We start from the raw sequence: 20239 nt of genomic DNA, 5'->3' as shown, positions 1-20239 counted from the left end.
GATTAATCAAGAACGTACTCAAAGTAGCTAAAATCAAAGAGGATAGGGCAAAGAAAGGCCCACCTGCACAGGTTTCTCAAGCCATATTAGACCCAAAAGAGAATCTGTTCTTGCTGGCATCAACTACTGATGTTCATCTTTTAATTCAAGAGTTAGTCCATTCGGTTCCATGGAAGCTCGGCCCTACACGGTCGGCTTTATAACCATCTATGATGAAATAAATTAAGAAATTATAATTAATCATGACGTAGGAGGATATTACCTAACTTCATCAAAATTCAAACTCTTATCCTCTTCTACAATTCTGTTATATCGTAACCAACTCAGTTATGTCTTGGGAGCTAGAAGTTCACTTCTCAATTAATGTTTCAAGATTGTTTTCCCACTCAAAGACTTAGGGGCAAATCTAAGTAAGAATCATACTTAATAAAAAATAAAAATACTTACACGGTCAATAAATTTAAAGTAAAAAATAATAAAAATAAAGTGACTTTCTTTATTATTAATTTTTGCAGGCTTTAAGTTTTAAAATATACATTGCATTGCATTGACAATAATTTAGAGCAGACAACAAAATAATGCACGACAACTCTGAAATCTAGTCAAAACTACATTTTGACAAAATAATAAATTAATTTATTTTTAATATTTTAATCTTTTATGAAATAGATTCTTAATTCTACACATGTGAGCCAGACTCTGAAACCTAGAATTTTATAACTTTTCTCCCTTGTCATTATTGGTCAGCATATAGGGAGTTGAGCTTCCTTAGACTCCACATGTTAATTAAATTAATCAAATAACATATCCTCTTACTTTTCTTCCTTTAATAAACACCAATTAGATTCTAACCATTAAAGAAATATTGTCATGCACATTCTTCAAAAATAAAGATTGTTAACATTGGTGCAATCATACTTTCAAGACAAAAGTGCATTAAAAACAAAGCCATAAATATATGATAAATTGATTAAATCAAGAGCATATTGATTGGATTTAGATATTAAAACTAACTTATCGAAAGTAATAGATCATAATCAAGTGTAGAAACTAAAAGTATGTTAGATCATCACACTGAGCTCTGTTGATAGAATGCACATTCCAAAATAAGAAGTAACAGGGTTACTCTCTCAGAGTTGATCTCCATAGCAAGATACCGAAAAAGTGTAGTAACTTTAGGCCCTTCCAGATCCCTGCTCGGATCATCTCAGACAATTTACAGATGGTTGGCGATATCTGGCAAGAGTTCTGTTCATTGCAATGCCAATTCAAGCAGTGTTGCTGCAGTTTACAAAACTTCCAGGGTTAATGGTTATACTTTTTGTGCAATTATCAGTTTTGTAAATGCCAACAAGCCGATCGGCAAGCTCGAACATGTTATTCCGAAGACTGTATTAAAGAGGTGAATGTCAGAATAATACAATGAAGGAAATCAGTAACGAAAGAGATGGAACTTTTTAAGTAGAATGTGGATAGAGATGATGAAGATGCATGAGATACCTAATGATAATAAATTGGGCATCTTTAGTCCGGTCCTTCACGTAGTGTCCCACAATCGATACGTTTTTGAAGTCTGAAAAAGAAAAGAATTGAGACACAACTCAAAGTAAATAGTAAGTTCGAGTGAAAGAAACCTACCAAGCGCTGCATCAATCTCGTCCATGACATAGAGGGGGGTGGGCTTGTAGTGGTGGAGCGCAAATACAAGAGCCAACGAGCTAAGCGTCTGCTTGTAAATTCAGTTAATGCACACGCACTCGTCATACAAATATCAACAAGATTAAACTCTCCAATTTAACACAAAAGTAAATCTAAAAGCCTAATCAAACACATAACTGCTGATAAGATAAACAAAGTTGCACTACCTGTCAAATAACTTAGTAAGGATTAATCTTTGCTTTTTCTAAGAAAAAATTTCCTTGGTGCAATTGATAAAACATTAAATCTAACTACCAGAAATAATCTGCTAATTGAAATCTCATACCATACCACGGGATGGTATGATCAAAACCTATTGTTTTGATAAATTATTCAAACTCGATACTAGTCAACATAGATAATGTCTTTTGTGTCGTGTTAATGATGTCGACAAATATGGTGTATGCCAACATTCAACTCCCCTTGGCATACTACAACGCAAGCTGAGATAAATTAAGATAATATTGTTAGCTCTTATTTTTGTAATTTGTCTCCATATAAGATAATGTCAAAACTATATATCATTATAGATGGAACACAAAGTTCGCTCTTAAATATATAATTGTCTTATTTTCTTTTTCTTCTTCATCTCATTCCTCCAATTTACCACCAACACCATATATTGGAATATCTACACCATACCAAAATAGTATTGTTCTAATTAAACTTTGCTTCCAAATGCAAGATATATAGGAATCTAGAGTCCGAAATACTTAAGATCAAACTTGTTAACAGAATAAGTTAAATCAGATAATCAAAATTATACACATATCAAATTAACATTTAGGGTTTCAAGAATATTCTTTGTATTAGATACTTATACAAAATCTATAAACATGTATAAACAAAATTTTCCAGGTGAATTATTTATAAACAGTTTAGAATATTTTTCCATAAATAATGTTCATGAATAGTTCATGAATTTTGTTCAAACACGATTGGAATTTTTGTGCCACCAGGCAACATCTGAGCCTGCTAGGCTCAAACACCATGGCACTATTAGGCATCTGACATTATGGGTGGGATTTGGGCATGGGCTAACATAGCCAATTTACTAAAATATTAGGCCGTAATAAATCTCAATTACTCAACTAAAAATATATGTTTTTTCCAACAACAAATACATGCTAAGTTTGTTTGATTCATTATAAGTTTTCAGTTGAGCATTCAAGTTATTCCACATTTTTTCAAAGGAAAAAGCACAACTGTGAAAAATATAACCTGAAAATTTGAATCACAACTTGGTAGATAGTGTTAAAAAGGGCAAAAAATATATTTTATTTTCCATATGTAATTAAGCTACACAATCGCAGATTATCAGGCATAATTCCATAACATAAATAGAATATTGAAAGATATTAAACAAACCTTCTCACCACCAGACAGATTAGCAATATTCTTCCAGCTCTTCTTTGGAGGTCTTACACTAAAAACCACACCTTCTGAAAAAGGATCCAGAGAATCAACTAATTCAAGTTCTGCATCACCTCCAAGTGTGATCATCTGTGGTTCAGACAACAATCATACATATGCTTTGATAAACCAAACAAAACCAGGAGGTACTTATCAGGACAATGAATTGTGCTAGTTATTCTTTTTTTAATGTTTCAACAGCAATAATTAATAGGAAAAATACAATCAAGTAATCAATATTAATTCTCCACCATAATAACCCTAACAATCAATTTCATTCAACATACCTGATACATCTCCTTCAACTTTAGAGATATTATGTTGAATCCTGCCATGAACTCATCTAGCCTGATATCATTGGATATTTGTGCACGCAAGTTGTTAGGATAGCACATGTACTGTCACAACATTAACAAGTATAAGCTAAAACAAGTCCAGTCCATGAAATGCTTGCCTTCTCTTTTTCAACTCATCGTAATGCTTCTTCACTTCATCACATTCTTGTTTAGCAACATTTAGTTCTTCCACCCGTTCATTGTAGACCAAAACTTTTTTATGATATCTGGAGTAACCAAAGAATGCTTTAGAATATTATGTTCAGTAGAAAGTACGTAAAATAACAACCGGATAAGCTTACTCTGCAATTGAATCCAAGTTAGGATTCATGTCCTTCAGCTGAGCTTCTAGCAAGGTCACCATTTCCATTGCTCTTCTTGTATCACAAGGATTTTGGAGTGCCTCATCTGATAATATGGCTTGAATCTTTTCAGCATCCAATGCATCACTTTTCATTCTGCCCAAGCATGTACCTTGTACAATTTTAGGAAGATAAATAGTAGCTAACCCATTTGTAAACCAAAGATAAAAGAACCGTACAAATCCATCTGTTTAACAAGTTCTGAAAGGATGTCATCAAGTTTTTTTCCTAAAGCCTTGGCCTTCATCTCCCATTCCTTTTTGAGTTTTTTTGCATCTTGCAGCTTAAAATCAGCATCAACCTGTGCATGAGAAATGTGATTTCAAATGAAAAGCATGGCAACCTTCACTGCATCATGCAAATATAACCTCTGCAGCTCGTAGCTCATCCATAGTTTTCTTTAATTTATTGTATTCATTTTTTGTTTCCTCAAGAACAACCTTGTGCTTGTCAATGAGCTGGAAAAAATAGAATTCCAAACAAGTTTGTCAACCTGTAATCCTATATAATAGGAAAAAGACCATTAAGAACATGCTGTTTCAGAAAATGATCATATACCTCTTGAATCTTTTTATAGTTTTCTTGGACCACAAATGCCTTTTGTTCTATTTCTTTGAAAATACTTAACATGTTTCCCTTCTCCTCTACGAGTTTTTCTTTCTCTTTCTTTGTATCCTCAATCCCTTTTTTCAACTTTTCTGTCATTTTCTGGCCTGAAGCTATGTTAACTTTGTGTCGATTAATGTCACTGCAGGTTTTATCAATATCCTGCAAGAAAGCAATAGTTACATATAATTCTTATGAATCTTCCTATAGTACTTGTTTACTTGATGCATGTTCATACTTCTTGGATCTTTACAACTTTTGACTTCTGATTTTTCAACAACTCACCACCGACATTTTCTATTTTCTTCTGAAGCTCAGAAGCCTGCAACAGTATCATAAATTAAAGAATAATTCATTGCATGGATCCAAAGCTCTTTTATAAACCAGCAATGGAACCAAGTCTTATAAAAAAAGGCCTAACTTATCCCAAAAAAATATAACACACTTTAAAAAACTTGAAGCAGCTTAAAAAAATTAAAACTGGGTATTTGAAATTATCTGTGTTACAAGGTTATCTGACTTAATAAAGAAAATTACCTAGAATACTGAAATTAGTCACAATTATTCTTGTCAAACAACATTGAGGCATACAAATATGCAAGGCTCTACAGCATCTCCAAGTAACATATTATCATTGTGGGTCAGAATAAATATGCTCTTGCATCAGAGAATGATAGCTGCTGATTTCTGAAAAAAAAGACCCTAACCCATAAAAGCACCAGCCAATAAAGACACTAGGTACAAGTTGATAATAACATGGTTGTTAAAATCAGTGAATACACCTGGACCAAAATCATCAATTGCAAGCACTGCCATATTGGAAAACATAACCTTAGAACATGTTTCATCCATAACTTCCTCATTAGTTTAGGATAGCAATTTGCCCCACCCTAATGAAGTCTCAACTCTATTAAGGCAATCCCACCCCATCATGCAAATGGGATGAGAACGGGACTAAAAAGTAAAAAGTAACCCACATATACGAACAAGTATTGGATAAAGTCATGCCTCACCCACTAACCCCACATAAATTCAATTTACAATATACATATAAAAAGGACAATCTGCTCCTGCCAATGCGGGATCTCAAGAAAGGGTTGGATCACATTTGGTCTATTATATGTAGTCTTACCTTACATTGTAAGAGATTGTTTCCATGACTCAACCACCAAGTCACACGGCAACAACTTTACCGTTGCGACAAGACTCCCTTTCTTACAATATACATATACATATTTTAAATAAACATATGTACTTTATTTGAAAAAATTCATCTATAATCCACCCTGCTTCACTTTCAATATGAAGCAGGGATGGGCACTGAAGCTCAATGCTTCACTGCATCATCCATTGTTGGTGATACGGAGACTATATAGCTAGATACAGGCAATACAAAAGTGGTACCAGATAACATGGCAAAGCAGTGGCGCTTTGCATGTGTTACTCATGAACCAACCTCAACACTTGGCCAAACAATACTGTAATCTAGATGTGGACCCACAGCACGTTGCCAGCCATATTTTGCTTTAATCATCAATTAGCTAGCATATACCAACCCCATTTACTGCATTTGAGCAAAATTTAATTTTCAAGAACATACTTCATCTAAAGACTATACCTCAAGAAGTTTGTTGATTTAGTTTATATTTGATTTGTTACAAATATAAAGAATAACAAAACATTAGAAACTTAGATTTTATTCATATTTCTTCCAATAATGACCATACATGTATTTATGTAGGTACTAACAGAACAATATGCACCAGGTGGTGACTGGTCTGTTTGCTAGACATTTCAAAACATTATCAAACAGTTATAGTTAGATAAGTTACTGCTAATAAAACAGAGTTTTCCAACCCAAGTAATTTGAGACACAAAAAAAAACCTCAAGATGCTGAAACTATATTCAGACACTTACTCTCTCCTTAAGCGTACTAGAGCATTTAACAAGCTTCTCTATTTCACTTTGCTCAGCAGATATGACACCATCCAACTCCTTGAGCCGGTTCAGTTCCTCTTTCTTTGGTTGGGATGCAGCCTTCAATGCCACAAGCTGACTTTTTATGTAATTATGTTGTTCGTTCAAACTATCAATCTGTGCAAAAAGAACAGTTGTCAGATTGAGACATGCCACAGGGTATTAGATGCACTAATAATATCAGATGCATAACAACCTCCTTTTGTGTCTTAGCTAGTTCCATATCATAATGGGCTTCATCCTTTTCACAAGCTTGAAAGCGTCTAGTGCAATCAGCAATCCTGTGGCGTATGTCACTGAGTTGGTCAACCAGCTGAGCAAGGTCCTTCTCACAACTTGCAACATCTTCTCCAGAAACACTTTCCCTAATGTATCTACCCATCTTCCCGCCTCGGGGCTTGTTGCCACCACCACTCATTGTACCTGACTTCTCAAATAGTGCACCTTCCAATGTCACAACACGGCGGAATTCTTTATCCCCTCCATACGCAATCCTACTAGCCTAGAAGTAGAAAACAGAAAACAGTATCAAAGAAGTAATTTTGTTGAGCAATACAGTCACTTAATCAGACAAACTGACAATACCAAAGGATCATTAAGTTCACTAGCATGATATATTTGACATGAAATTCCAAAGTCAAAAAGTAATAGCAAAACATTATTTGAAGATAACATGAAGATCATACAAGCTAGAAACAGTGACCTTATGGCAGTTTCCATATTCCTCATGAGAGGATCAACAGTTTGCTGAAGATGTGAGTGCAATTTTGGCATCATTGTAGAATCTAAGAAAAATGAAAACCGCAAACATGCAGAATAGCAAACTGTGAATGTAGACCAACAACTAGATTAAGGAAAGACAACTAATCATATAATTGATCATGAAAGAAATATCCATTGCACAAAAATAAAATTACAAGACTTACATAAATGAGCAATGAACATCAGGTATAAAGAAAGAAATACCTGATCAAGGTCTTTTGCCACAACAGTATTTCCAAGAGTAGCAAAAAAAGCTAATTTTAGCTTTTCATCTTTTACAGCAACAAGATCAAAAAGGCGAGGAACTCCTTCAGGAGTTTTAACTTTATCCTTCAGCTTCCTGAGTTGATCTAATTGTCTTTCCTGCAAATACAAAAAGTTTCCATATTTCATGCACGACAAAGTGCAACTCAATATAATTTCATGTCTCTAAGAGTGCCAGTGGATTTTTAATATTTCAAAAGTTCTTTTTCAGTTACTTTTGCAAGTCTTAAGCAAACATCCTGCACTCATCCAGCTAACATAGAAACAGTTATCTGACTTATCAAAATGTGCAATAATCAAAATTCAAAACTGTGATTATATAAATGTTGTATTGGTTCTTTGTAGTTAGGATTAAGTAACAGTTTATAGTTGATGTTGGTGCATTAAATGTGCAGATTTAATGATGCTGACTGATTTGGCAATTTAGCTCGAAGGTAAATAGCCTAAATCAAGTGGAATCAAGGGCAAGCAACTAGATTGAGTGGATACAAAGGCCAATAGCCCAAATCAAGAGGATTTAAGGACAATTGACTCAAATCAAGAAGAGTTAGGGGAAGGTGATGCAGATCAAGAGATGCTTGTGGACGTAATATTAGGTTTGTTACGGGTACTATAGATACAATAGCTGAAATTGAGTCTCTAGGTAAAGTTGTTACTTAGAGAGCTTTTGGGATGATATATCGAGACCTAAAGGGATTTGGATATCCCTATGTCAATGTTTTTAGGGCTCTAGGGTGCACAACAAAATTGTAGGGTTACCTAGGCGAGGCAGATTGCTTTGATCAAGCAGAGCAAAGCCTTTGATCAACCAAAGCTTTATGCTTGGTCGACTAAGGTTCAAAAATCAGCCTTTAACAGCTAGTTTGAATGCTTTGATCAACCAAATTTTTATGCTTGATCAACCAACATTCAAAAATCAGCCTCCAACGACTAGTCTAGTCGCTTTGATCAACCAAGAAACCTTTGGTCAACCAAAGGCTTGCTAGCAACATGCTTCTGATAGCATTAGAGCTTAGGTTCATAAGGCTTTGTAGTTATTTTGGACAAAAGATGTTACACAAAAAAGACTATTCTGCTTGGTTGATTCTCAAGTGTCCTAGAAACTCTCTCGAACATTTTTATAACCAAAGAGATTTTTATCTATGAGGAGAGATAAAAACTTTTAATCTCTTATATGCATTTCATATTTTCTCACTTGTTGTGGGTTAAACTTTCATGCCTGTGGAAATCCCTTCAGTGTGTGTCAAGGTTAGTACCTTAGAGGTGTTATCCTTGAAACTATAAAGGCGCACACCATTATCTCTTATGAAGAGATGGATTAGTGAATTTTATCGAAGGGTAGCCACTAAACCCGTCATAAACCGTGGAGTGGGAGCCAAGTTTCTGAACTATGTTATATACACATTAGCATTATTAATTTATCTTATGTTTCCACACACATTCTTTATATATATATAGACACACACTATCACAATTATTTTGTCACACATGCAAACATACTATTGACCTTAATTTGAGTTTGTGACATATGAGAATTTGGCCCTCTAACCAGACATTTTGATTTAAAATGTTGTACGACTACTATTTTTGTCAATCTATGACAAAGTCCCAATGAGTTCATACATCTATTTTAATTATGAGTAATCTTTCAGAAATAAAATGAAAATTTCCTAGAATGCAATGAGTCCCAAATCATTGGAATATTTTTTGATTATATGTAGTAAAGAAAAAAATTCAGTTGCATTCATCATGCTGCATTCTGATTTATACCAAAATGAATATCATAATCAGCAATCTAATTTATACCAAAATGAACATCAAAGTGAACCTGTAGAAGAATTTAATAACAACATATGCATGGAGCTAATTACCAAAATCATGAAAGTGGCAATGCCAAGATTTTTCCTGCGAAGCAACTCAACGCATGCTTGTGCTACAGCAGTTGTCTCGACCACTATATAATCTAATCCAGGACATGCAGTGGATATGGCAATGTCATATTTTGCTGTCATAAGAAGTATAATAAGTAAATTTTAGCCTGAATAAATCAAATATGAAAAATTATCTGGTGCAGAAATTTTAGTATTCAAATCAAGGATACCAGAGTAGATCATTGATTAGAAAAACATGGTAATAGTTGAAAATAAAATCTAAATGAGCATATTCATATATGTGATTGCTAATTTCAGATTTTGATTAGAAGAGAAGTCTGATCCATTGATAATCAGGCCAAGCTCCTCAAATTCAAAACTAACGTGATAAGCTACAAAATTAATCAATTTAGAATCCACTAGTATCCAAACGTAGAACTTGGCACATCCCAACAATGAACTTGTATTTTTACCTGATTTATCAAGTCTTTTGAGACTAACACCCAATCAACACAAACAATTCCAACTCAAGACAGAATCAAATGTGAGTATAAAATTTTGTTTTGGCAGACTCTGCTAAATGATATGTCAATTTCTATATTTTTGTTGAAGAGGAACCTTGGAGCAATGGTAAAGTTGTTGCCATGTATCCTAGTGATCATGAGTTCGAATCGCGAAAATCGCCTCTTACAATGCAAGGTAAGATTGCATAGAATAGACCCTTTCCCAAGACGTCGCATTGGCAGGAACTTTGAGCACCGGGCAGCCCTTTTGTTGCCCCTCCTACGATCAAATTCAACAACTGGGCATAATCCACAACTGAGTTAGCATCAAGGATCCCTTACAATGATATAACATTAACATATCTGACTACTCTTGTCCTCTGTCCCTTCCACCTTTGAACCACAAAGCCATTTTCTAATGTGATTTTGCTGCATCAGGGTGGGAAAACCTCAACTAACAATATCCCTATTTCACTACTCTGAGTTGTTGTTATTCCTTCCCTTTCAAGAACAAAATTGGAGAAACATCAATTTTATGGCCTCTTCCTAGCAATTGGGTGATACAAATTGTGCAAGAATCATATATTTCAACACAAATCCAAACCTACAGCTAATCAAATCAAATGGCATATCAATGTTTCCCACATGCCGAATAATCACTTAATCCATCATCAGATTCTTGCAATTCTCACATCACCCAAAAATTTTTGAATGTTGATCCCAAACTACCCATTCTAGTGACAAATGAGCACCAAGTTGGCAATTTGAATTCAAGTGATTTATGTGTTAAGCAGCACGACCGACCAATATGAGCAAAAAACAAGCATACCAGCAGATATGAGATGGTACAAAGCCCAAAGGCTTAATTCCATCCATTGGCACTATTCACAACAAATAAACAAACAAAAAGGACAATTTCAAACTAATCAGACTATAAAATCTTAACGCCTTCCATTTCCTCCCTGCACCTATCTCAAGATCTTTCTATACTACTAAATTTTCTATAGTTTCTCTTAAGATCTCTCACATCTCTCGTTTTTTCTCACAAGTCTCAATGGCAAAAAAATGTTGTAGATCCTGAACTTGATAAAAATATGATTAAGAATCCTTAATCAAATAGATGTAGAGTAATTTTGGGGAGCTACTACTGAGCTTTTCAGCAATTCCAAGGATGCAACACAACTAGGAACTTTGGTCATTCTAGTCAACAAAAGGATCCGAAGGGTAGAGTTAGCTTAGAAAATGGAACAATTATATTTTTATGTTAGTGGGATGATAATATACAGGTATAAATAGAACTCTAACATAACCAACATCCTCAAATACTAATGCAGGACTAAACACATTACACTAATAACCCTATTAATACTAATGTTAGTAATGCTCACGCATTCCCAAGTTAAAGCATAGATAATATTATCTATTAATGTCCGGCTTGTTATATGAACTAGAGAAACTATCATATAATAATTATAAATTAAATATGATAATGGTGAAAGGAAAAATGGATTGGTAAAAGTGTTAAGACATTTTGATCAAATTGAGGTGTTAAATACTTAACCAACTAGTTTATAGATTGCTTGAAAGAGAAAAGTTTCTCTCACAATGAATTTCTACTTGAAAGAGAATGAGATTCTCTCACAATGAACTTCTCGAGAAATGCAACAATTGATCAATTGTGTCCGAGAGGAGAAATCATCAAATTCTTATTGGACATAATTTAATCCATGATGAATTGTAGTGATATCCATCTAATTTTTGGGATATACACTTGAGATTGGGACATTTGTTCTCCATAAAGTTCCAAGAAAGTGTGGGATATAGAAAGGTAAGATGTGACTTTCCTTCCATAGGATTTGGAGTTGTGAAGCTTATATGACATTAATAAGCTTTACCACATCCAGTAGGTGTCTATTCATGGGATAGGATAGGGAGACAATGGGTATTATTTTTATGACTCACAATGAAAAAGGTGTTTGCTGCTTGTGACATGGTGCTTTTTTAAGAAAGAATACATAATGTTAGAATAACTAGGAGAAAAGTAGAGCTCAAAGAGGTTTAAACCGCGTCACTTATAGATATTCCTCTCTTAAAAATCAGATAAATCAAAAGACCTTATGATAGCTCCACTACTTAAGATATAAGAGCCACATAATCTTGTAGGATTCATTAAAAGTCTTAAGAGATATGAATCTTAAGAGATATGAATCTCAAATCTCCCCCCATGATAATGTGCTCTTGATAGAGGTCAATGAGACAACAACCTATGAGAGAGTTATATCAAATATTGAGTCTAAGAAATAACTTGAGGCCATGACGCCTAAGATGGACTCCATATAGGCCAACTAGGTTTACACCTTGGTTAATCCACCAAAAGGATGAAAACCATTGGGAAGTGGATCTTCAAGAGAAAGATCGAAATGGAGGGTAATGTACAACGTCAAAGGTTCAACAAAATATCATCAATGTTTTCACCAATAACTATGGTAAAGTCCATCAAAACTTGCATGTCATTGCTACACCATAACTATGAGATACAACAGGTGGATGTCAAGATTATATTCCTTAATAAAAATTCAATTAAGAACACCTATATGTCTCAACCTCATGACTTTGTTGATATCAAGCATGCAAATAAAATTTGTAAGCTCAAGAGTTCATCTATGAACTAAAGGAGACATTTTGGAAATGAAATCTTCAATTTAATGAATTAATCAAAACAAAAAATTAATCTTGCGTACAAGGAGTTTAATGGAGCATATTCGTCAAAAATTAGTCTATATGTTGATGTATATTAGTTAACCAGAATAACAACCCCATGTTGTAATTGATGGAAGAATGGCTTTCAATGAAGTTCTATATAAAGGATTTGAGAGAGACAAGCTATATACTAACATCCCTGACAAATTGGCAAGTCAATGTTTCAAAAGGCAATGTTGGAAATTTCTTGTAGATTTATTGTTCATCCACACAATTTCTAAGATGACTTTAAGCATGCAATAATACCGCGTGGAAGATGAAAATAATAACTAAGAGAAAAATGTATACAAGTGTGCAAAAAAATATTTTATACTTAAGTTCATACCATCAATTGAACCTAAATCACCCAAACGACCATAAATTCCTTCTATTTCTTTTGTCTCTTTCGCTTGCAATATGGCTTTTAGGACCGAACCATGACTCTTTTCTGATTCCAAAGTAGATTTCATTTCTGTCAGTTTCTGCCTTGCTGCTTGCTCAAGACAAATAAGAGATTCTTGTTCCTTAATACATTCCTGAGAAGAAATCAAGTATAAGCAATCAAATCTTTCAATTATCCATCAACCACAGAACAGGATGTAGAGATATTAAACAAATGCAAATACCTGTTCCAACCTTCGTGCTTCCGATTTTTCAAGCTTTTTTTGAGCTAGCTTATTTTTAACTTCAGCAATGAATTCATTTTTAATTTTGATATTGTCCACTATTTCATCAATCTGATGTTTGGCATCCTCAAATGCTTTCCGACCAGCATCATGCTGATGAAGATAGAACTTAAATCAGCTCAATTACAATGATGAATATCTATCCTGATTAAACATTACGTATATAAAGATACACAAATAAGTTTTTCTAGTCTCCTTCCCACCCCTCCCGTCAAGAAGAATTTATAATATTTCCTGAGTAAAATATTGTACTTGCCATTAAACAATTTTTTCTGCTACCGAAACATATTTTTGTCATTTCTGGCATTAGTATTTTCTCAGAGGATAGTCAACTACCTTTTCTATCAAAAGTTTGCTTTCAGCACTTGCAACATCTAATGATCCTCTGTGCTCAATTAGTTGGTTTTCCCATGGTTCCAGTTCTGCACGGACGTCCATGAGCTCAGACCGGTACATCTCAGTTTCACCTGCAAATCAACAAACGAAATTTAGGAATTAGCCAACAAGCAATAGATGCAAAAAAAATAGCAAAGGGCTAAAAGAGTAAATATGAGTTGCTGGAAAGAAATCACCTCTAGAGGTTTCTTTAATTTTTTCTAAGGCCATTTCCTCTTCCTGTAGTTTATTTTGCAGTTTAGGCACTTCTTCTTCAAGTTTGGGTATTAGGTCTGATAATCTTTCATGCTGGCTTGCCAGTTCATCAATTTTTGCAGAATCCTGTTATCCAGATAATGTTCAAGTAGTTGCATTAATCTGAAGAAGAATACAGTAAACCCTTACCTTCCCTAGCTTGTCTTCCAGTTTTTTAATTTTTTGTTTTTTGTGTTTTAAATCTTCCTGGTGCTTTACATCCTGCCGCTCAAACTCCTTAAATTGTTCTTTGCATGACCTCATGTCAGTATCAAGTTCCTGGAATTTAAAAAACCAACAATCAAATGAGAATTTAGAAACATAACAGAATCAAACATAAAGAAACAATCCACAAATATGCACAAAACTAACAAACTTGAATTACCTAGATGATCATGAACCCCAAAACTGTGTGAATTACAAAGATGAACTCTAAAACTATCTCCAAAGTTTCAACATTTAAATGAACTTTTTTTGTTTTGTCCTTCAATTAATTTCTTTAATGGAAAATAATGGACCTGTGATGCATTTGCTCAACTGCAAGCCACGTCAACATAACCAAGTGACTAAAAATATTCTATCCAGAATTAAGCTGTTTTGTCCATCAATACCTTTTTTGTAAAAGAAAAGTAGAATTCAGGGGTTTATCAGGACATATGTGCCACTATTCTGGTAGCCAGTCCATTACCTCTCATGGGCAAAAAGATACCTGACTTATCTGAGATCCTAACGAACCAAAAAATTGCTTCCACTGGTAGGAAAATAAGAAATTAACATAGAAGGATAGTCGGTGACTTGCAGCTGTGGATGGAATGCAGATAATTTTGGGCATTATAAACATAACCATACTTGACACACATACAGCTGAGCATTACAAGAGACTCCAGAATTTCTCCTGCTGAGAATCATTCAAAGGCAATCAAGGAAGCCCTTCAAATGCACTCCTTGTCATTCAATTAATAACAAAAGTGACACACTTAAGTAATCACATATATAATAAACACAATAAATTTTTGAAAACACATAATGAAATAACAAATAAAATAAAGAGTTTGCATTGCCAATAAAACAGTAATAATAAAATAAATTTTATCTACCAAAGCTTTTTTAGCACTCACACATAACTGACGATATAATTAAACTCAAACACTTCAGTAAAAAATATTTTATAGAAATCAATAATATTACCAACATAAATTGAAACACTAATCCAATTTGTTAACAATGATAATTAATTCCTGGCAAGATAAAATATTCCACAAAATGTAGATGTATGAATAAAAAAAAATTTATCAGCAAAAAATAGGCATCTGATTGATCATCCATTAGTTGCATCATAAATATGTACGTGCATGCATTTATTTGTCAGCATTCCCTGTGACCTACCTTCATGCTTGTAGGATGCTGGTAACAAATAATTTTAAAAATTAATACTCATTGTCTCACAATGAACACTGGTCCTTTAACAATAGCATATGATAATAACTCGCACTCACCATAAGGAAACAAGAACTGTGCCTAAATAAATTGTTTATAAATTTGTAGCTACAGCTAAGTATTGTTACCTCTTGTCTTTTTAAGTATTTATCATACACAGACTCTAACTCCTTCAACATCCTCAAATTCTGTTGGATTTTTTCCCTGAATTAAGAACAAAAATATAATGAATCATAAATTTTTGAATTTGTACAGCTACCAATTACAGTACTATTATGACCTTTCAGTTGCATGGTTTTCTTCCAAATTTGACAATTTCTCCTGCAACTCAGAAGCATGGGAAGAAGCATCATCAAAAGCAAGTTTAGTTGCCTTCTCTTGCCATTTTAGAAGTGACAATTCCTTCAACATATATGCTTCTGCTTCATTTTTAACATCCTGCAGAATGATGTAACAATTGTTGAGGTGGTTACAACTGCCAGTATTTACAAACAAGTACACAGTCAGATATCTACCTCCAAAGTGTCTCTTTCCTTTTCAGCTAGTTTTACCATTTGAATTGCTGCAGAACGTTTTTCATTGAGGCCCTCAAGCCTAAAGAAAACCACATCAGTATCTGATAATGAAGAAAGAGTAGGGAATATCAAACAACTAAATCTTGAATTGATCAACATGTACAATGTATGTTTGATTGAGTAAAAGAGTATCTATGAGACTAAATGCTTAAGACAAGTAAAAGGGTATATAAGCATGTATTAAATAGTTGATGAATAAGAGCCAAATATTTTGTCACCAATACATTTTGGATGTGAAGATTACAAGGACAATATAATCATTAGAAAAATCAAGTATTAAAAGGTGGTTCAAAACAGTAGGAGATTGGCCCAATGTCTATAGCCCCACCTAGGCAATAGGTGGATGCCTCGGCAAGGTTATGCAGTTAGTGGGGACCAAGGCAAGGGCCTAAGTGGTCAGCATAAAATATTATTAGAATGGCATCATGCACTCATATTTACAATCATAAACCTACAAAAGAGTTTTAAATGGATTAAAAAATACAGAAAAAACTAGAAGTTGCTTGAGAGGAAAAGATAGAAAAGGATAGAGGTACCTTGTTGTGAGGAGGAGAATCTTGTAGAGAAAAGTAGTAAAGAGAGGAGAAAATAATCATAAATTTAGAAAAAGAAAATTCTAGAGTTGGGAATAAATATGAGGAAAAGGGAACAATAGAACAGAGAGAATAAATCTAGAGAAGACGCAAAAGACACTCTAGCTAAAAATGGCTAATAATGGTTGGAAAATAATTGATGTTGAATGAAGAGAGTCTCCTAGCACTTTGCCAAAGCAATATGCTTGATTAAATGGGGAAGATCTAGAGTTGATATTTACTAACAAATGAACCTAAAATTACAACAACAAAAAAAATAGTTCTTTTACCCTAAATATGCATGGACAAAGCAAACCACCAAGAAACACTGCCTAAGCTAACTTTTGAAATGCTCACTTATCAAGGGTTGCCTACCACCTAGGCAACATAGTTTCTAGCCAAAACAGGTAGCTGCCTAAGGCACTTTATAAAACTATGATAAAAACAATTATGCTAAGCTTTTTATGACAATGTGAACAAGTCAAAAGTAATCATAATTCAATATGATTATCAAAATTCACTAAATTGATTCACAAAACAGATCTCAATTTCCCAAACTTGGCTGAAAGAATAATTTGACTAGTTGGCATGTAAATCTAACTTCAAAAATTCTAAGCTCATTGATCTTGCTATTTTAAGGATAGAGAATAGAATAGCAATCATTGTAGAACAAGATATATTGATGAAATATGATACTTGAACTCTTCATTTAGACCTCTATACCAAATGACACATATGGACCAAATACCAAATATTTGAGAGACACTTGGCATTTCTATTGTTCATGAGTAAAATAAAAAACAGTTGTGTGAACACTTGGGTCCGCACTAATGTCGGACACCATACCCTAGTCTCAGATCTAAAATCATAATTCACATCAATTTGAAATGTCTTGACCATGACTTCTTTTCTTGTGACAAAAGAAACCTTTTCTACAAGGAATTATTGTGGAACCAACAATTTTTTGATTTCTAGATTTGAATTCAAGGTTGAACTTTCTCAATTTTTTTCCTACTTGCAATTCAAACAAACTATTCAGTAGTTTACTGTAAACAAACAAAAATGAACAATGGTGGCAACTTAATTTAATGTATAGTTAAAAACACATGTTTGAGAGGTAAAAAATATATAATAACTAGACAAAAGAAGAATACTAGTATTAAAATGATATACTAGAACTATTTATCATTTTTGGAAAGTAAGATTTCAGTACATTGATTTATTTAGTCTATGTATTACATATCCTAAATCACAATCATCAAATAGCTTTCGAATTTGAAGGAATATGTGCAGCCGCCATTGATTTGAGACCATCTAGATTAAAGTGGAACAGTTTTATGAAGTATAAGGGTTAAATTGAATCAAAATAAGATCGGGGCCATTTAAAAATGTCAAAAAAAAACGAAATTAGCATCAAACTTAACATTAAAGAGATTTTTATCTAATATCTATGTTATTAAATTGGAGGATAAACCAGTAAAGGAGGGGAAAACAGCATATCAAAGAAAAAAAACATTATAAGCATTCACATATCATCTTTATCTCAGGTCTATATAAGTCCTAAGTTGATTAAGAATTAGTAAAAACAACAGTGTTAACTCACTGCTTGTAGGTTTCTTCAATCTTCTCCACATACTGATTTGTTCCAATAATATCCTCAAGATATTCAAGGAATCCTTCATCATGAAGCCCTTGAGCCTTTGGTTTCATAAGTGAGATCTGCTCAACTTCACCCTGGTAGGCCAAGTACCAAAAGATAGTGGATTAAAAAAGAAGAAAGGGAAAAACAAGAATAATCTTGGTTATAATCTAAATTTGGAGTATCTTGCATAAAGGCATAAAACAAAATGGATAATTACGATTGAGAAATCATTCTTCTATATGATGGAGTGAAATTGTATACCTGTAGGATTAGAAATCGGTTATTATCCAAGTCCACTCCTTTTCCCTTCAGTTTTTTGGTGACCTCAGTGAAATTACTTCCACGGTCATTAATGTAATATTTTGAAGCATTATCCCTAAACGCAACTCTTGTGATGACAAAATCACTTCCAGCTACAGCCTCATAGGTTCCATCATCCTGGTATAAATGTGCATCCATCCATTCGAGTGACGCTTTCAAAGATAAACTACCAATCAACTAAGAATATTAAAAGCGTACCAGGTCAATAATTTCTTGAAAGTGGACCGAAACTCCAGCACTTTCCAGGTTCTGGTGGTTGCTGGAGTTATGTATCAGCTCCGACACTTTATTTAGGCGCATCTTCAACCCCAGAAAATCAGTTCGACAAGTTATCGATTACCAGCATCGTATTCATTCAATTGAACTACAAACCAAACACACCGACATGCTCGAAAGAAAAGAGTGGGCGTCAATTAAACCGTAAAATACACCTGTTTCGCCCGCTTCCCAAACACAAAAAGCATCGCATCTATGACGTTACTTTTCCCGCTTCCATTCGGACCGACAACTGCCGAAAAACTCTGAAAAAATAAAAAATAAAAAAGCATTTTGATAAATTAGTGACAGAGAATGAAAAACCAGCAAGGCGAACTGCTACTTTCCAAGTGACGCTGAAACCCTTCTAACGCAGTCACCTTCAACATAAACGCTTCTTGAATCCTAAACGATCCTAGGGTTTGCATAGTTTGTAGAGTGCAAAAACAGTAGTAGGAACGGCAAGAAAACCCTACATCAGAGAATGAGAGGGAAAAGAAAGGTGGGGCGGGATCGACCTTGTGGAAAGGGCCGATCCGCTGCTCGCCGGCGTAGGATTTGAAGTTGCGCAGCACCATTTCCTTGATGAAGAGACGCGCCCTCCTCGTCGAGGGAGGAGTGTGAGTGCCGCCGGCGCCCGTCTCCGACTCCATGGAAGTGACTCGCGCACCGGAGTGAGGAGGTAGACCAGATTCGAGTGAGGCGCGCGATAGCTCGATTCGTTCGAAAGCTTCCGCCTAAATTTGGGCGGAAACGAGAAGCGGATGTCGGTCCATCTAAAAGACCAAATTACCCATCAGGGTTTGGGATTATTCCATTAGACACCATTTTGGATGATTTCATTAGAATTTTTTATTTTACCCCATACTTTTAGTTAATTTTTTAAAACTTTCCCACTATTTTGTATTATTTTTGTCGCTACTCTTCTCTCGTTGTTAATTTTCACATGGATATAAAAAAACATCCATTTTAATTCGTATTGATATTCCTCTTTCAAAATTTATCAAAATAGAACATTTCTTCGTAGAGATTCATCATTCCATTAATTTTACACGGTCGATCACACCTATACAATCACAATCATGAAGGAGGTAAATCAAAAAGCTACAGTTGACCACAACAGAGAAAACATTATCTTGACTTCATCGAGATTCAACTTTTACTCACTTCAGTAATTCTGTTTCATCGTAATCAATTCATTGAGTTCAAATTTAAAAAATTAAAATAGCCCAGTCCAATTGAAAATAATTAATCGATTATAAGTCAAGTCAAGTCCTACTTAATAAACGATGTTGTTTTAATTAATGGAAGAAAAAAAATATTATTTTTTGTTTGCCATTCGTTATATCGATGGATAATGATTTATTTTTTGATTATACGATTCTCTATATAAAACAACAATTGTATAAGAAAATAAATTTAAAATCAATAATAGATTAATTTTATATTCTAAAATCTCATCAAACACAATTTTAGATATTAAAATATTTTATATAAATTTTAAATTAGGTAAAAGGATATTGATATATAAATATTATATGTTTGTGTAATTTATTATATATATATATATATATATTTTCATAATTTAAT

At 33.9% G+C, this 20239-nt stretch overlaps 1 protein-coding gene across 2 annotated transcripts; it reads right to left on the bottom strand.

The window, feature by feature from the left end:
- Positions 1–1031: 1031 nt before the first annotated feature.
- On the bottom strand, positions 1032–19340 carry LOC141834841 (structural maintenance of chromosomes protein 4). Of its 2 annotated transcripts, none has more exons than XM_074722221.1 (28): positions 19168–19340; positions 18826–18915; positions 18593–18694; positions 18335–18511; positions 18035–18165; positions 15800–15878; positions 15565–15722; positions 15413–15488; positions 13998–14126; positions 13790–13934; positions 13551–13684; positions 13158–13310; positions 12878–13067; positions 9290–9423; positions 7359–7517; positions 6589–6894; positions 6333–6509; positions 4653–4727; positions 4367–4576; positions 4177–4266; positions 3988–4109; positions 3749–3904; positions 3566–3673; positions 3399–3459; positions 3067–3201; positions 1639–1726; positions 1501–1573; positions 1032–1389 (listed from the first exon to the last, which is right to left on the bottom strand). In XM_074722221.1, the coding sequence occupies exons 1-28, from the start codon at positions 19300–19302 to the stop codon at positions 1269–1271; spliced, it is 3714 nt and encodes a 1237-aa protein (XP_074578322.1). In that variant the 5' UTR covers positions 19303–19340; the 3' UTR covers positions 1032–1268. The 2 variants fall into 2 exon arrangements, with proteins under 2 accessions (XP_074578322.1, XP_074578321.1); XM_074722220.1 differs by having other exon boundaries at positions 4653–4736; positions 13554–13684.
- Positions 19341–20239: the final 899 nt, after the last annotated feature.

Source organism: Curcuma longa, chromosome 9 (assembly GCF_044706935.1).
Source record: "Curcuma longa cultivar G26 ecotype Majalengka, Jawa Barat chromosome 9, ITB_CL_G26_1.1, whole genome shotgun sequence".
Taxonomy (NCBI): Eukaryota; Viridiplantae; Streptophyta; class Magnoliopsida; order Zingiberales; family Zingiberaceae; genus Curcuma; species Curcuma longa.
This window is presented reverse-complemented; position numbering and strand designations above follow the sequence as displayed.

What these genes read in the sequence shown, in the direction of transcription:
- LOC141834841 (XM_074722220.1), bottom strand. Translation starts at nt 19,302, where the DNA reads ATGGAGTCGGAGACGGGCGCCGGCGGCACTCACACTCCTCCCTCGACG. An exon ending in GGATCGGCCCTTTCCACAAG is followed by an intron (nt 18,916 to 19,167) that starts GTCGATCCCGCC and finishes TTATTTTTTCAG; the next exon opens with AGTTTTTCGGCAGTTGTCGG. An exon ending in AATTAAAGAAACCTCTAGAG is followed by an intron (nt 13,685 to 13,789) that starts GTGATTTCTTTC and finishes GTTGATTTGCAG; the next exon opens with GTGAAACTGAGATGTACCGG.